The sequence below is a fragment of the Leptodactylus fuscus genome, chromosome 2, assembly GCF_031893055.1.
Source record: "Leptodactylus fuscus isolate aLepFus1 chromosome 2, aLepFus1.hap2, whole genome shotgun sequence".
Classification (NCBI taxonomy): domain Eukaryota; kingdom Metazoa; phylum Chordata; class Amphibia; order Anura; family Leptodactylidae; genus Leptodactylus; species Leptodactylus fuscus.
Window position 1 is genome coordinate 272,984,583 of NC_134266.1, and position 17,339 is coordinate 273,001,921.

A 17,339-nucleotide genomic window follows, 5' to 3' on the forward strand; every position below is an offset into this window, starting at 1 on the left:
GGTCCTCAGCTATAGGTTTTACAGCATATTATATAGATCTCTATATAGAATTTTTTGAATTTTTTTTTTTTTTTACAACTTTAAAATTTTTGAATTTTTTTTTTTTTTTATAATTTTTTATTTTATTTTGTAATGTCTGCCGGGGTAGTAATGAGAGGAACCAGCCCCTTAATTCCCTTTATATAACCCCTCCCCCCCTCCGTAACACAGACGCAGCAAATCGGCATATTGCGCTGCAACGTGCCGTGCCGCCATCGGCGTGGGAGAAGCAGGTATCAACGGATTACTTCTTAACAATATACAGATCACTGAAGAAACCAATAATTTTTTTTATCACACATTCCTATGAACACAGTAATATACTGTACTAACACATATGATAGGAGTATTTTACGAGGACTTGCTACGAGCCTCTGCGCGGGAGCTGGGAGCTACCTCTTAGCGCCTCCCTAATAGGTGCAATCTTAGGCCTGTTCCCATGATGTGACGAGGCGCTCATTCTGACACATAAACACGTGTCAGAGTCAGCACTTCAAAACAGAATCCCATTGACTTCAATGGGTTCCGTCCTACGTGCTACACATTGAAATCAATGGGAGGCCTTTTAACCCATTGATTTCAATGTGTTACGCGCGTTAAACGGAACCCATTGAAGTTTTGAAGCGCTGACTCTGACACGTGTTTGTGTGTCAGAATGAGCGCCACGTCACATCATGGGAACGGGCCCTTGTGGCTGGATCACAGCAGTGGTTACCGGCAGAATGTCCGTCTAATTTACAGATACTTTTTGGGAGTTGGAGGTCACATGGCACGGGCTGCACCAGAAAGACGTTCGTGACTCAAGAGCTGACCGTTCCGCAGACTCCAAGAATTTATATATATTAAAAAAAAAAAATAAGAATTGAAAAAAAAAAATAAAACTGATATATTCACGGATGCAGTTGCATTGGAGGAAAAAAAAAATTGTACAAATTTTTGTCTTTTCCTCCTTTTCGCATTTCCCAAATTTAAAAAAAAAAAAAAAAAATTTGATGTATAAACGGTACAATTTTTGAAAAAGGTGTATATATATATATTTTTAAAAGTTATTGAGAATTTTCTTCATATACTTTTTTTTTTTTTTTCAGGGATACTGATGGGTGTAAAGAAATAACTAAAAATCTATATTTCCAGTTCCTATTTTTCCCCACAGCCTTGAGCATCTCTGAATAAAGAGATGTATATAAAAAAATTCTAATTATCTTTAAAAAAATATATATAATAGTAAAAAATTCGATTTAGAATTTTTTTTTTTTTTTACAATAAATTTGTTCACGGCAGCTAAAAATGGAACAGCCCTTTAAAATTCCTACCTTCAGCTTGCAGCATAATTAGGGTTAAGTTCAGATGTGGCAAAAATTTGCATTTGGCAATGCCGCAGCAGAATCCACGTGTGAAATTGCAGACTTGATCCAATTTGATTTTGTAGTGCTGAGGATACATCTTGGATTTCACTCTGTATACTGAAGGCCCTCGGCGTGCTGATTTGTCCACTACGTACCAAACCTGTCCAAAATTCTGCCACATGTGAACCTGACCTACGGGGATTAAAAAAAAAAAAAAAAAAAAAAAAAAAAAAACCCACGAAAAAAAAAATAAAAAAAAAAAAATAAAAAAATCACAAAACCCTCAAATATCGAAATTAGCAGTAGGCGACAATTCTGCATGGAACGTACCGCTGTGATCCTTTGCACGTTAGACCCCATTAGTGTCTGATAAGGGCGGCTACGATACAATTATTAAAACCAAAAAAAAAAATCCAAAAAGGCACAAAATGTCCCAGATATGTTGTGTCTCTCTCTCTCCCATCCTTCAGGGTCTTGACATGCACAAGGTGCAGAAAAGTTTTAGGGACCAAATGACTCATTTGGGCCGGGACTGTAGCAGAGATTTTGGATGCCGTTGTTAAACCAACGTAATTTCCACATCTTCTGTCTTTTCCGGGGGGCGCCGGTGAGCTTGTGTAGGGGGAGGAGGGGCCGCTCGAACCTGGAATATAAAAGTAAAAAATTACAACCCGGTTAGGTCAAAAATTTTAGTGACTCGACCATCTTCTGGCTTCAGCCGGCTATGGATGACTCCAATTTTTGACTCAATTTCCCCTTTTATAGCTATAGAGCTTAAATAAAAATTTCAAAAATTTGAATTTCACAAAATGAAAAATTTCCTAATTGAATGCTGCAGATAGCCTTAAGCCTTACCGGTCGTAACTTGCTCTGGTATCCGTCAGTAGGGATTCGCGGTGGCTGCGATGTGGATGGGGATTCTAGATTGAGATTATTTTCTGGAGAAAAAGAAAGAAGTTCAGAAAACAAAAATGTTTAAAGTTTTCAACCCATTCATAGATTTTACCAAAAATGGGCATCAATGAAAAGTGTATTGAGAAAAAAAAAAAAAAACAATAAAAACACCCCTTCCCGAAAATGGAATTTATTCTCTACTTTCCAGCAAATTAATATGTTCTTGTTTTCATATGCAAAAAAAAAAAAAAAAAACACCCCAAAACCTAAAAATTTTATATAGTGTGATCCAAAAACTGGAGATCTCTCAGGGTTGCCAGTATCATAACTCTCCCCATTTTTTTCCTAGGGTGATACAACTGGATTACCAAAGGAGATCTATACCAAAAATTTTAGCACCAGGGCCCACCACACGATAGTGAATTTGTATATTACCCAATACCCCCCTACAAAAAAGAAAAAAAAAAAAAATTCACACTGAAAATTCTATTTCAAAAAGTGTTAAAAATTCCATAGGCAATTTTAATAAATTCCATAGGCAATTTGAATTTTTTTTTTGTTTTTTTTCAGAAGGTTGTATCAAAGCCTTACCAGTCACAGAAGATGGAGACCGTGGGAAAAATAGGGAGTTCCTCTTGTCCGGACTGAATATGGGGCTGGTGGGAGGCTGGTCATACAATGGAAGTGGTGGGAGAGAATTCTGTGGCTTCGGGGAAGGGGATACCTGTGGTAAAAAAAATTTTAAAAAATTTCATTCATTTTTTAATTGAATGGGCTAAAAAGTGTAAATTTTTGGCCAGAATTTAAAAAACAAAACAAAAACATTGTTTTTTTTAAAGAACGTACAAGTGATTCGCGTGAACTCGTCCACAATGTCAGTGATTTACGTCTTCTCGTACCTGAATGTCTTCGTTCCAATGAGCATCGCCGTTTTCTGACCCGCTCAGCTCTTCCACCAGGACAGAAGGGAAAACGCCGACGCGGCCGTTGAATTCCCCCTCCCAAAATCCATCATCGTCCTGATTTTCCTTGTTCAAGATCCGGATGATGGCTCCCTCGGGGAACGACAGCTCGTCTTCTGTTTGGCCATCGTAATCGTAAAGTGCTTTCACAAAACACACTACGGGGGAGGAGAAAACGAGAACAAAAAGTAAAAAAAAAAAAATTGCCCAGAGGTGACGTAGAGGAATTATCAGGCGACCGCCATGTTGATCTAGTACAGATATCAGTTATGAGGCCTCCCCTGTCTATTGGTAGGAGGTAGAAGCCAAGTTTTTCCAAGCCTTACCAACCCATAAATAGGAATTTCAAAAAGTCCAAAAATTTTCTTCAATTTAGAGTGAAATGACATTTAAAAAAAACCCCCAAAAAACAACAACAACAAAAAAAAAAACTCTTCTAGGCAGGTGTTTATGGTACCTACATTAAAAACCTTCCTCTCCTGGTCTTCTATGGTATTGGAGATCTGGTTTGTGTTTCACGGGGGAGTAGGGGAAGGGAAGGTGGTGGTGGTGGTGGAGGGGGGTTGACACCACAAAATCTCTCTTAGGGCAGTGGTTGTAGGAGGTGCAAATGTAGCAAATCTAACCAAAGGCCCTAAAGATGGGAGCGCCCCGGTCTTTACACCAAGAAGAAACTGGTCAAGAAATGAGACTCTGAGGGTGGAAACTGACTCCTTTTTTCACCCACGGGGACTCCCCACAAATAAAGGCACATTCAGGGGGCTCCGACGTAAACAGACTTTGGCCAGACCTGTCCCCTTAGAACTAACAGTGTAGGGATCATCTGAACTCCCACAATGCAATGGAACAGGAACCACCAGAATGTTGTAAAGATTTAGAAAGAGAATGGAGAAAGGAGACCCAATACCCTCAGGCTCCATGGGTGAAGACTCCTCCCTTCACCCTTGGGGACTCACTGGTGGCAGTAATGACATATAACCCCTTCCTTGGAGCTATAGCTATGGTTACAATGAAGTTTAGCTGGGCATTGTAGTTACCGCTCGTGTCGCCGTTCATGCTCCCGGAGGCCATCTCGGCGTCGTTAGAATTACTGGACGTATGGGATCGGTTGTCTAGGGCGGCCAGAGACTGCAGCATGCTCAGGAGGCTGTTGGATGTCGGGAACTGGAGATATTTTTCAGGGACGTAGCCCACCTGCCCTGATTTATTTCGTGCCTGAGAAAGAGAGAAGACCACTCATCAATGGTGACACAAGAAAGAGTGAATGCGCCCCCTGGGGGGGACCCCACATATCAACCCAATTATAGACACCAAGATCTTGTCTGAATCTCCTAGTGTCTGTCTATTCTTTGGAGGAGAACTCTAAGCTTGGGAGGTCCTTAGACCACCAGAGCAATTCTATGACCTTCCAAGTGCAAAACATTAGATCCCTCAACATTTTGGATTAGGACTTGGTCACATCAAGATACACCCCTGACTCCAATAGACCCCACTCAAAATACCAAGAATGGTTCCCCGGTATAATACTGCATGGCCACAGGCAATAAACCAACATGGAGACATTGAACGCAGACTGTAGATAACGCTGCCGGGGAATGTTTTTGATTTTTTTTAGGATTTCAGGAAAGAGACTGACAGCAGCAGAAACCATCATGTACCCAAACGGATACCGGTATCCCTGGCAAAATTGTTGCAGCACAGTGATGGTTGGCGGTAAAATCTCAGATCTAAAGTATGGGAATAGGAAGGTTACAAAAACAAAAATCAACCAGGAACCGATCCAAAACCACACGCGGAAAAACAAAAAGGCCTCAGTTGCCAAATATAAGACTGATCCTTGCCAAGGTAAAGGATTCGTATTGTGGGATATATTGTACCGCCCCTCGTGTACTTTACTTACATGATAAGCACTAAAAACCGCAAAAACAAAAGTAAACTTTTTGAAGTTCGAAGATATAAATTTGTTAGATTACAAATCCAAAGATTGTAAAATGTAATGAATACAATCTATCTCCATACAAACTGCCCCCCAAAAGGCAGAGGGTCCCCCCTTTCACATCACTAGACTGTATATTGGAGGACGGTCAAGTGAGGTGAGGACCTCATACTTTTAGGTAGATAATAAACATTTCAACAAATTCAAAAATTTCTAAAATAAAAAAAATCTTAGAGAAATTACCTTGACCCAGTCTTCCATATCTCCGTCCTCTATCACTTCGAGCATCTCATGTTCCTCTATGGTCAGCTCGTCCGGCTGAGAGGCCTGCAAAGCAGAGAGGGGAGAGGTCTTTATACTCGAGAGGTTTATCTGGACGGTTTCCTGCCTTGACCGTTCCTCGGCCTTGTGACGCCATCTTGGAAGACTCCCCTACCATCTTACTGACCGGGACATAAATTATCAATTGTTATTTCCTCCATTTCTGCAAACCCAACAGAGTGCAAATCTTAAAAAGAGAACTCCCACTTTTTGTAGAACTTCCACTTTTTGTCATCTCCATTTTTGGAATTCTACTCTACAGTTGGTTCCGATACAAACCAATGTTGGCTTGGTACTAAAAACAAAGGGAATGGATCTGACCACCTTCTCTGGTAGCAGGATGGCCGCCTCTATGACCCCCTTACCCAATGGTTGACCCTTCATACCTGGTAGGAGTAGATGACTTTACAGGTCAGTGGATAATTCCTTAATGTTCCTGAAGGACTGGAGCTGCTGTCATCAAAAGCGTCCATGCTGTCCTCAAGCTCCTCCCCATCCTCCCTGTCCATGTCTGCGCTCCCCTGTACATAATCATATGAAAATCAAAAATTAACCAAAAAAATTCCACAATTCTGCATCAGCGACTCTATACAATCCAGGGCATCAATTTTTGGAACGAAATATCAGCGCCCAAGATCCAAAAATCACAGGACAATTCATGAGCATGTGCTAGATGTTTTTGAACACAGATTTCCAAAACACATTCTTGGCTTCTCGAATCGCTGCCGAGCGGTCGGAAAGGTTTCTTCACCTTGGCCGCTCACATTCTTGGAGATTTCCCTTACAATGTGTTGCTGCTTCTCGTGTTAATCTCAGAAATATGCGGCTGCTGAGAGGCTCAGAAATTTTTTGGAAAAGAGAGAAGGGCAAACCACAAACCAAATAAGTAACAGTCAAAACAACAAGCTTGAAAATGGAGAAGAACTGTGGTCTACAGCCTGTGGAGAACATGGCCGGGCGTAGCTATAGGGGGGACCTCAGCCCTTCGGCAGCATAAGAGGACACCGGAATTATTGAGGGCATCTACTAAGTTGAGGTTGTTACAGGGGCTTTATCAAACTTTATTTAGATTACGAGGCAGATACATTGTCTACCGGGAATGTTCTTGGGACAAGAACTTGGCCTAACTCTGTAAGGCCAGAGCAGATGTCATTGGATGAAGGTACGTTCCATAATTAATGGGCAAGTGTACCTTTTATCACCTTCTTAAACATTGAAAGATGAGAAGAAGTTCTTGAAAATGTCCTTCAGCTGAGGCCTACAGATCCCTATGATGGTAGGATCTTGGCCCATAGTCATTCACAAAGATTTGTAGCTGAGGCTCATGAGCTCAAAGGGACTGTTCACCCGTAGCTGATGGGCACAAGGATAGGGTTCCACCGAGACATATGAAGTTGTTCTTGATTTGAGGCCTACATATCACTATGATGGAGGGATCTTGGCCAATAACCCCTCAAAGAGTTTTTGTAAGTGAGGCCCCATGAGCTCAATGGGACTGTTCACCCATGAACATGGCAGATGGACGCGAGGCTAGAGATCCACTGAGACATTAGAAGAAGTTCTTGGAGGAGTCCTTGATTTGAGGCCTACACATTACTATGATGGACAGAACTTGGCCAATAAGCCTTCAAAGAGTTTTTGTGACTGAGGCCCATGAGCTCAATGGGACTGTTAACCCATGAATATAACCAGGAACCCCCACTACATTTTAGATCTAGATATCTCTGAAGATCTCCACTCATTGTCTCAAACCAATAATTTGAAGTCAAGTCCCCATAATGTTACTGAAGAACTGGAGGGCTATCCTCCAAAAGTAACTCAAAACTTTGTTTTGTGTTGAGAATGACACTGCCCGAGTAGCCATGATGACCCAATATACTGTTATTGGATGGCCTCCATTGGGTTGAGGGTTCTGGGGTTCTCCAATGAGGCTCGTAAACTCGTAAGGAATACCATACAACCATGATGGCTCTCGAGTCTAGCAGAACCTTGTCCCAACTCCACTAATTATGGTCTTGCTCCTCCCTAGACATAACAACCAATGTCTGGCAGATATATTTGGAGATTTTTAGGTTCTGCCACTACTTGGGAAGATAATTAAAGAATTTCACTTTAATTCAGGGTTAATGACAAAGTAAAGAGACCGTGATCCAGCCGGAGATAACAACCCGCAACTCCCTGCAACGTGGTAATTCGATGACAACTATAGAAAACCCATCTCAGATGCCTCCAGTATGGGAGAGGACACCTCATTAACCCCTTATTGGATATGTATGTAAATCCTGAATGTGGGGATTACTATTTATTACACCATGTGCAAAGAGTGTTCATGTGTAATGTATGTACACAGTGACTGTACCAGCAGAATAGTGAGCGCAGCTCTGGAGTATAATACAGGATAAGTAATGTAATGTATGTACACAGTGACTGTACCAGCAGAATAGTGAGCGCAGCTCTGGAGTATAATACAGGATAAGTAATGTAATGTATGTACACAGTGACTGCACCAGCAGAATAGTGAGTGCAGCTCTGGAGTAAAGTACAGGATAAGTAATGTAATGTATGTACACAGTGACTGTACCAGCAGAATAGTGAGCGCAGCTCTGGAGTATAATACAGGATAAGTAATGTAATGTATGTACACAGTGACTGTACCAGCAGAATAGTGAGCGCAGCTCTGGAGTATAATACAGGATAAGTAATGTAATGTATGTACACAGTGACTGCACCAGCAGAATAGTGAGCGCAGCTCTGGAGTATAATACAGGATAAGTAATGTATGTACACAGTGACTGCACCAGCAGAATAGTGAGCGCAGCTCTGGAGTATAATACAGGATAAGTAATGTAATGTATGTACACAGTGACTGTACCAGCAGAATAGTGAGCGCAGCTCTGGAGTATAATACAGGATAAGTAATGTAATGTATGTACACAGTGACTGCACCAGCAGAATAGTGAGCGCAGCTCTGGAGTATAATACAGGATAAGTAATGTAATGTATGTACACAGTGACTGCACCAGCAGAATAGTGAGCGCAGCTCTGGAGTATAATACAAGATAAGTAATGTAATGTATGTACACAGTGACTGCACCAGCAGAATAGTGAACGCAGCTCTGGAGTATAATACAGGATAAGTAATGTAATGTATGTACACAGTGACTGTACCAGCAGAATAGTGAGCACAGCTCTGGAGTATAATACAGGATAAGTAATGTAATGTATGTACACAGTGACTGTACCAGCAGAATAGTGAGCGCAGCTCTGGAGTATAATACAGGATAAGTAATGTAATGTATGTACACAGTGACTCCATTGTGTAAATTAATACTATATATACACAATGTAACGTAATAGACTATAATAAAGGCAGACATATGAAAGGGTTACTCTCCACATTCCTTGTAATACGGAGCATATTGGTGCGGTATGAGGCAGCCAGCTGGAGAGGTGACAGACATTACTTGCTGTTGTCACAGGGAGATGAGACAGACATAGCAGAGTGCAGTGCGACAACCGCTCTGGAGAAACCTGATCCAATGCTCGAGGCTGAACAACAACAATCAACAAATGATCTGACACTACAGATCCCTCCACACTCTCAGAGATTACTATTTGTATTCTGAGGAAACTTTCCTCACCTAGTGATGGTAGAGCCTGTATAATCCTCCAATCACAACCAAAGCTGCATTCTGGCTTTATTATCATTGTCTATGCTGACTCAGTTTGTATAGTCCATCCTGTCCAGTCTTGAATTTTAGGAGGGCACAGGTGTACAATGTAATACTGACTCCATGTGAGAGCCTGCGGGATTATAACTGCAGCTCTGGATGTGACTGGAGTATACAGATACATTATAACTGTTACAGACATCTGATTCTTAAGGCGTGAAACTTCAGAGCTGAGGTTCCTATTATTAGGTGTGAATAGGGACTGTACCAAGTGCGAGGATCCATTGTTGATCATGGTGGGTAGACTGGCCCATCGCTCGTTCTCCAGCTCCTCCATCACTTGGTTCATGGCGCTCTTTAACCACGTGTCCACTGACACCCCAATCTGTCTCAGGAGGTCAAGACGAGCTTCTGCCTTCAGCTTGGTGATCTGCAGAGAGAACCGATGACATCATCAATGGTGTTGTTTCTTTTTTAAACATCAGCACCACGGAGTGCGCAGAATGACTGACCACATAGTAACCACACACAGAGGTGATCAAATACATAGAAGTAACCGAATCTACCGCCCCCTCATGTCATGTGACTTCTATAAATTACCCAGAGGTGACAAAACATCCCTGGGAAAAGCAGTCACCCAATCATCCATGAAATGTCTGATATAAGATCTGTACAGGCCTGTTCACATGATGTAATCTGTAGAATTATCCTACACAAACCTAATACTGTATGTCTCCATAGGGGGCAGTATTATAGTAGTTATATTCTTGTACATAGGAGTAGTATTATAGTAGTTATATTCTTGTACATAGGAGCAGTATTATAGTAGTTATATTCTTGTACATAGGAGTAGTATTATAGTAGTTATATTCTTGTACATAGGAGCAGTATTATAGTAGTTATATTCTTGTACATAGGAGTAGTATTATAGTAGTTATATTCTTGTACATAGGAGCAGCATTATAGTAGTTATATTCTTGTACATAGGAGTAGTATTATAGTAGTTATATTCTTGTACATAGTATTATAGTAGTTATATTCTTGTACATAGGAGCAGTATTATAGTAGTTATATTCTTGTACATAGGAGCAGTATTATAGTAGTTATATTCTTGTACATAGGAGCAGTATTATAGTAGTTATATTCTTGCACATAGGAGCAGTATTATAGTAGTTATATTCTTGTACATAGGAGTAGTATTATAGTAGTTATATTCTTGTTCATAGGAGGTAGTATTATAGTAGTTATATTCTTGTACATAGGAGCAGTATTATAGTAGTTATATTCTTGTACATAGTATTATAGTAGTTATATTCTTGTACATAGGAGCAGTATTATAGTAGTTATATTCTTGTACATAGGAGCAGTATTATAGTAGTTATATTCTTGTACATAGGAGCAGTATTATAGTAGTTATATTCTTGTACATAGGAGCAGTATTATAGTAGTTATATTCTTGTACATAGGAGCAGTATTATAGTAGTTATATTCTTGTACATAGGAGCAGTATTATAGTAGTTATATTCTTGTACATAGGAGCAGTATTATAGTAGTTATATTCTTGTACATAGGAGCAGTATTATAGTAGTTATATTCTTGTACATAGGAGCAGTATTATAGTAGTTATATTCTTGTACATAGGAGCAGTATTATAGTAGTTATATTCTTGCACATAGGAGCAGTATTATAGTAGTTATATTCTTGTACATAGGAGTAGTATTATAGTAGTTATATTCTTGTTCATAGGAGGTAGTATTATAGTAGTTATATTCTTGTACATAGGAGCAGTATTATAGTAGTTATATTCTTGTACATAGTATTATAGTAGTTATATTCTTGTACATAGGAGCAGTATTATAGTAGTTATATTCTTGTACATAGGAGTAGTATTATAGTAGTTATATTCTTGTTCATAGGAGGTAGTATTATAGTAGTTATATTCTTGTACATAGGAGCAGTATTATAGTAGTTATATTCTTGTACATAGTATTATAGTAGTTATATTCTTGTACATAGGAGCAGTATTATAGTAGTTATATTCTTGTACATAGGAGCAGTATTATAGTAGTTATATTCTTGTACATAGTAGTAGTATTATAGTAGTTATATTCTTGTACATAGGAGTAGTATTATAGTAGTTATATTCTTGTACATAGGAGGTAGTATTATAGTAGTTATATTCTTGTACATAGGAGCAGTATTATAGTAGTTATATTCTTGTACATAGGAGCAGTATTATAGTAGTTATATTCTTGTACATAGGAGCAGTATTATAGTAGTTATATTCTTGTACATAGGAGTAGTATTATAGTAGTTATATTCTTGTACATAGGAGTAGTATTATAGTAGTTATATTCTTGTACATAGGAGCAGTATTATAGTAGTTATATTCTTGTACATAGGAGGTAGTATTATAGTAGTTATATTCTTGTACATAGGGGTCAGTATTATAGTAGTTATATTCTTGTACAAGGGGCAGTATTATTGTAGTTATATTCTTGTACATAGGAGTAGTATTATAGGAGTAGTATTATAGTAGTTATATTCTTGTACATAGGAGCAGTATTATAGTAGTTATATTCTTGTACAAGGGGCAGTATTATTGTAGTTATATTCTTGTACATAGGGGGGCAGTATTATAGTAGTTTACTCCTAGAATATAGAGAATATGTAATGATACTAACACTTGAGTAATGATGGGAGGGACTTTAATTAGTAAAATGTGTATTTTCCAAACTCTTATTGTACTTTCCTCATTTTGCACTTCCATTATTGGGATTATTACGTTTGTGTTTTATCCTCTGATTTGTCCCCAATGAATGCAGAGACTCAGTGCGTGACTACATCAGCCATTAACATCTCAGAAACCTCCTTGTCACTCCTGGGGGAGCTGCGGCAATGCTCTAATATTTCTCATGAGAACGTGAACAATATTAAGGTTTAGTAATTAAAAACACTGCAATATCCCCTACAGGATAATTCTAGAACGTGCGAGAGCTGCAGAGAGCTCAGAGTTCATAGTTCATACGAGGAGAACAGACGAGAAGTCATTATACACCTTGTCCGTGGTATTTAGATACAGGGCTGGGGCAGCAAACAATCTTTGCCCTTGATGCTTGTAATCTCTGCGCGTTTCGTGTCCCGCTCCCTCGCAGCTGCCGCAGCTCAGCTCCAGGATGAACATGTTACTAGCATGGGGTTATAATTACTTCTATTTGTAACAGCATTAATTAAAATTTAATTAAAGCCAAGTATAAGGAAACATATGTAACGCCGGAGAGACGCTGGCACGGATCCTGCGCCTGTGACAAAGGGGGGGACGACTGACACAGCCGGGGCCGTAAATTACAACAAAGCGACGAAGCTCAAGCGGGCGACCTCTAATAAAACGTTTATGGCTCCTGAGACGGCGCGAGCGGAAAATGATATAATTGCCACTTCCAGCTCCGACTTATAATTTCATACAATGGCTTATTATGTGAGATTGTGAACCCGTCTCAGGCGCTGCAGCGCAGACAGAATCGCTGGATTGACTTTTATGAGGGTGCGCGGTGACGTGGGAGGTCCGGCGACCGGGAGGTCGGTATTTCTCTATGGTGGACACAATACTGCAGAGCATGGGGAGCAGGTGACACTGCGGATCCGATGGGAGGAGTTGTCCGGGACGTCTCTTACCTAGGGGACCGCGAGGCGTTCTCTGCCGCAGAGTTAAAGGAGATAGCAACGAAGCCGCTCAGGAGTCTGAAGTTTTCTTCTCCATTCACATCTAAAGCTGCATTTAGAGTTCTGTTGCCTGACAGCAGGGCATTGTGGGTGCATAGAGACGGTACGGTTGGAGCTCAGCTATTATTGAGATCCAAGACTAAATCAGCAGCTTTGGTAGTGAATGGAGCAACACTAAATAAAATCATCGCATCCCCGATTTACTGCAGCTTGACACCATGGGGCGCTTTTATCATTATGGAGCCCATGTGCCAGTAGTGTGGGGAAGGATTGGTAACCCCCCCCCCCCTTGTGGATCAGTAATTTCGGTTTCTCACCTCTTATATCCCCCCACGTCGATACATTTATATACAGTCACATCTGCAGATCCGTTACACTGTGCCATACACACCTCCGCCTTGCGAATGCTCTCCTTCACCTCCTCGATCTTCTGCTCCAGATCCAGGCGGCCCTGCTCCGAGGCCGGGGTACTCTGACACTCCAGATCGTCCAGTAACTGCGGGAAGAGGAAGGACGGCCATGAGATGGGATTGTAAGAAGTATAAGCCTGGAAGGGGCCGAGTCCGGGGTCACTGCGGACTTGCTGTAGGGGGTACTGCCGCAAGGACCTTTCTAAGGGGCATCTGCAGTTGATACGATTGTAGAAGGAAGGTGCAGATAACGGCTATGGAACTACGTGAATAGTACGGTTATGGGGGATTCCTACATTCGACAGTGATGGGAGGGTCCCTATAGGTAACTCTTACCACTTACATGGGGAGGTTGCTACAGTCGACAGCTACTGGGGTGGAGGTCCTACACTTATGGGGCCATCTTCACTGCTATAGGGGGCTTTATGACCATCTTTATTAGTGGATCCCTACTTATGGGGTGCTACGCAGATGGCATTGTTATGGGAAGACCTGTGATCTAATAGGACATGGCTGTCTTGGTTATATTGGCCCTCAATGATGGGGGGGCCCTGTGTGCCAGTTTCTGGACTGCACCGGTCACTCATATCTATATTGGTACCCCAAGGATTCTGGCTATGCAGCGACACCCCTGTACCTACCCTCTGACTGTGGATGATGTTCTTGTGCTCCCGTGCCACCCGTGTCGCCCACTTGCGCGCCTCCTTGTTCAGGCTGTGCTCCTCCGTGGTGCCGGTCTCAGACTCCAGCTGCCGGCTCTGCAGAACCAAATAAACACATGAAGCTTATATATAATATATATATATATATATATATATATATATATATATATATATATTTACCCCCGGGGCAGGTATCCTCATCACCAAGGAGTGAATGGTCTGTGATTTACCAGAGAAATGCCATGCACCCGACACCGTGTACCCCCAGCAAGCCAAGCAAGAGATGAAATGCTGCAGAACACCACCCCATTATTATCCGCCCACCGCTGTAGCAAATGGATATAGAGGAAAAGCCATCGCCCCCCCCCCCCCAGAGGTACAAAAAGACTGCTGTTCACTGACAGCAGCCAAAGAGCACCAACGTTGTAGAACATATTATACAACTGAGAAAAAACTCAGAAGAAGTGTCAAAACCAGCTCTGCTACATTGTATGCACTCCTATGGGGCTCACCCTGTAACAAGGTCAGCTCTGCTACATTGTATCCATTCCTATGGGGCTCACCCTGTAACAAGGTCAGCTCTGCTACATTGTATCCATTCCTATGGGGCTCATCCTGTAACAAGGTCAGCTCTGCTACATTGTATCCATTCCTATGGGACTCACCCTGTAACAAGGTCAGCTCTGCTACATTGTGTCCATTCCTATGGGGCTCACCCTGTAACAAGGTCAGCTCTGTTACATTGTGTCCATTCCTATGGGGCTCACCCTGTAACAAGGTCAGCTCTGCTACATTGTATGCACATCTATGGGGCTCACCCTGTAACAAGGTCAGCTCTGCTACATTGTATCCACTCCTATGGGGCTCACCCTGTAACAAGGTCAGCTCTGCTACATTGTATCCACTCCTATGGGGCTCACCCTGTAATAGTCAGCTCTGCTACATTGTATCCACTCCTATGGGGCTCACCCTGTAATAGTCAGCTCTGCTACATTGTATGCACTCCTATGGGACTCACCCTGTACCGTCTGTATCTACACCTTGCACACACCAGTTGGGTTAATGACCACTGCAGATACCTCCTCAGCACCCAGCTTTCCCAGAACCCTGAAGAGCAGATTTTTTTTTTTTTTAAGATTGTGCAGGAATATCTTTACTTTTCCATATAGCTGCTAGATTTACTTTTCAGAGCTCTAGGAAAGCAGAGTGGACCATACCAATGACTCACAGTGCATCTGACCCCTGCTGGGACTGCTTACTGTATGGCAGCTGTAATGGTCGCCATATTGGTCCTCACTCAGCTTTCCAAGGACCAGATCAACAGCTTTCTGGAAAGGATAATTCAAGGACTTCCTATGAGTGGAGGAAAGTCCCTTCCCCCTTGCAGTGTAGACATTTGGAGGAGGCCGTGTTACGTGAAGCCCCCCCAGCGCTCGCCCCTCGCCTCGCACCAGATTTCTTGCGTTACTTTTACTGGCACCTTCCTGACAATCTTGGCACGAGGCGGCGGCCGCTTCTTGCCAGAGACTGTAAAAGGCTGAATTAACAGGATTTTTTCTGGTTTCTCGCAGCCCATAAAGGGTCAGATAACAGCAGAGGCGCTGCGTACAGGTAACGAGTGGCGACAACTTCTGGGACTGAAAGCAGCGAGACCACCGGCGCAGAGACGGGGCGCGTTACAACACTAAACAGTACCCAATGGAGGGCAAGAGCTGCGGAGTCTTAAAGGGAACCAGCCAAATTAGTCTGGGGGGAAGTTTTGTGAGTGTAATAGCGCCCCCTCCAGTACATAAAAAAAATAAGATGCAACCTTATAATATACACATACACCATCCTGACCTGTTACGTCTCACAGCTGAGGGTTTGTTACAGTCGTATCCAGTCCTGACATTCCCCTGTGATACATTTTACCTGCACTGACACATTGTAACAGACTATCAGGACAGGAGACAGACTTGTGCTGCTATGTAGTTTACAGAGGGTTAGATGCAACTGAAACAAACCCACAGCTGTGTTGAGTATACGCTCAGGCTATGTTCTCCCCACCTAACCATGACGTGACCCCCTCCGCACCCCATATAACACCGCCATACGCTCTCCCATCATCAGGATACAGATATTCCAGAGAAAACAGGAAGGCCCCGGCGTCTGAGCAGGAGCTGCAGAGTCAGCGTTTCGGCACAATGTGCGCTATCTCCATAGAGAGGAAGACCAGACCGGGAGAGAAAAGCTGACACAGACAATGGAAATCCTCCCGGATGTGCAGGGGCGATAAAACCTTCCACAACTGGATGCTAACGGTGCAAAATACCCCCCTGAACCCCCTGGAGGTCTCCCCAAGGGTCAGGGCACTAAATGGCAAATCCCTCAAAAATATAAAACCTTCAGTCCTCCTCTCCTGCCAATGGAAACCTAGAGGAACTCCAATATCAACACGGCCACTCAGCTTTTCCAGCATCCGGAATGGCAAGCCTAGGCGCTTATGCAGCTATAAGGCAGCAGAGAAGTACCACTCAGAAGCCTGGAAAGTTTGGTGCAAGTGACAATGGGAGGACTCAGCACGACCATGCATTACACTGACAGCTCATTGATTTCAATGGACAGCATGTAATTCCTCTTTTTGCCAGTGGTGGTGCTGCAGGAAAACAAGGTTTACTGCAAGGTTAGCCAAGGTGGTCATGTTGGGGGAGGAGCTGCAAGGGCATCTCTTACATTGGACGGCCTGGCACGTGCAGGCATTACACAGACAGTTCAATGAAAGATTGTAAGCTCTTGCGAGCAGGGCCCTCAGTCCCATTGTGTGAAATGACATTCTTTGTTATGTATCTGTCTGTTTTTTGAACCCTACAAATTGTACAGTGCTGCGGAATATGTTGGCGCTATATAATTTATTATTATTATATTATTAAGGCCTGTAATTCCTCTTTCTGCCTGTGGGGGTGCTGAAGGAATATTGATCACCTGCTGCGCATACCTCTGCTTATTGCTGAACAATCGTATAGAAGGCGCCATAAGGGCGACATGAGCCCAGCGCATCACTGATACGGGGCCTGTTATTATTATGAGGTGCTGCCACCTGACACCTCCCACAGCGAGAAGTCACAGCGAATCTACAATGTATCAGCCTGGAACATGGAACTTTGTATTCACAGGAATCAAGGTCGATACTAATGACAATTCCGGCTATTTATATAGCACCGACATATGTCACAAGGGGGCGCTGTATAGGGTGGAACAGATATGTGCTGACCCTGGTTGGATTTGAAGCCAGGGGCAACCGGTGACCTACTATGGAGCCTTATATGTCCGTCCCCCCCCTTCATAATTCTTCATATGGTACAACCACAGCACCCAGTTCTTTACACTAAACATACA

At 42.3% G+C, this 17,339-nt stretch overlaps 1 protein-coding gene across 3 annotated transcripts in view; it reads right to left on the reverse strand.

Annotated features, from left to right (window-relative positions):
- Positions 1 to 1,632: 1,632 nt before the first annotated feature.
- FCHSD2 (FCH and double SH3 domains 2) overlaps positions 1,633 to 17,339 on the reverse strand; it is an 83,259-nt gene continuing 67,552 nt past the window's right edge. For all 3 annotated transcript variants that reach the window (XM_075266281.1, XM_075266280.1, XM_075266279.1), the window contains 10 exons: positions 13,944 to 14,060; positions 13,284 to 13,388; positions 9,438 to 9,599; positions 5,885 to 6,019; positions 5,421 to 5,504; positions 4,279 to 4,456; positions 3,179 to 3,399; positions 2,871 to 3,003; positions 2,241 to 2,323; positions 1,633 to 2,028 (listed from right to left, as the gene is read on the reverse strand). In XM_075266281.1, the coding sequence (XP_075122382.1) occupies positions 1,945 to 2,028; positions 2,241 to 2,323; positions 2,871 to 3,003; positions 3,179 to 3,399; positions 4,279 to 4,456; positions 5,421 to 5,504; positions 5,885 to 6,019; positions 9,438 to 9,599; positions 13,284 to 13,388; positions 13,944 to 14,060 (1,302 nt within the window). In that variant the 3' untranslated portion in view covers positions 1,633 to 1,944. The remainder of the gene's footprint in view (positions 2,029 to 2,240; positions 2,324 to 2,870; positions 3,004 to 3,178; positions 3,400 to 4,278; positions 4,457 to 5,420; positions 5,505 to 5,884; positions 6,020 to 9,437; positions 9,600 to 13,283; positions 13,389 to 13,943; positions 14,061 to 17,339) is intronic.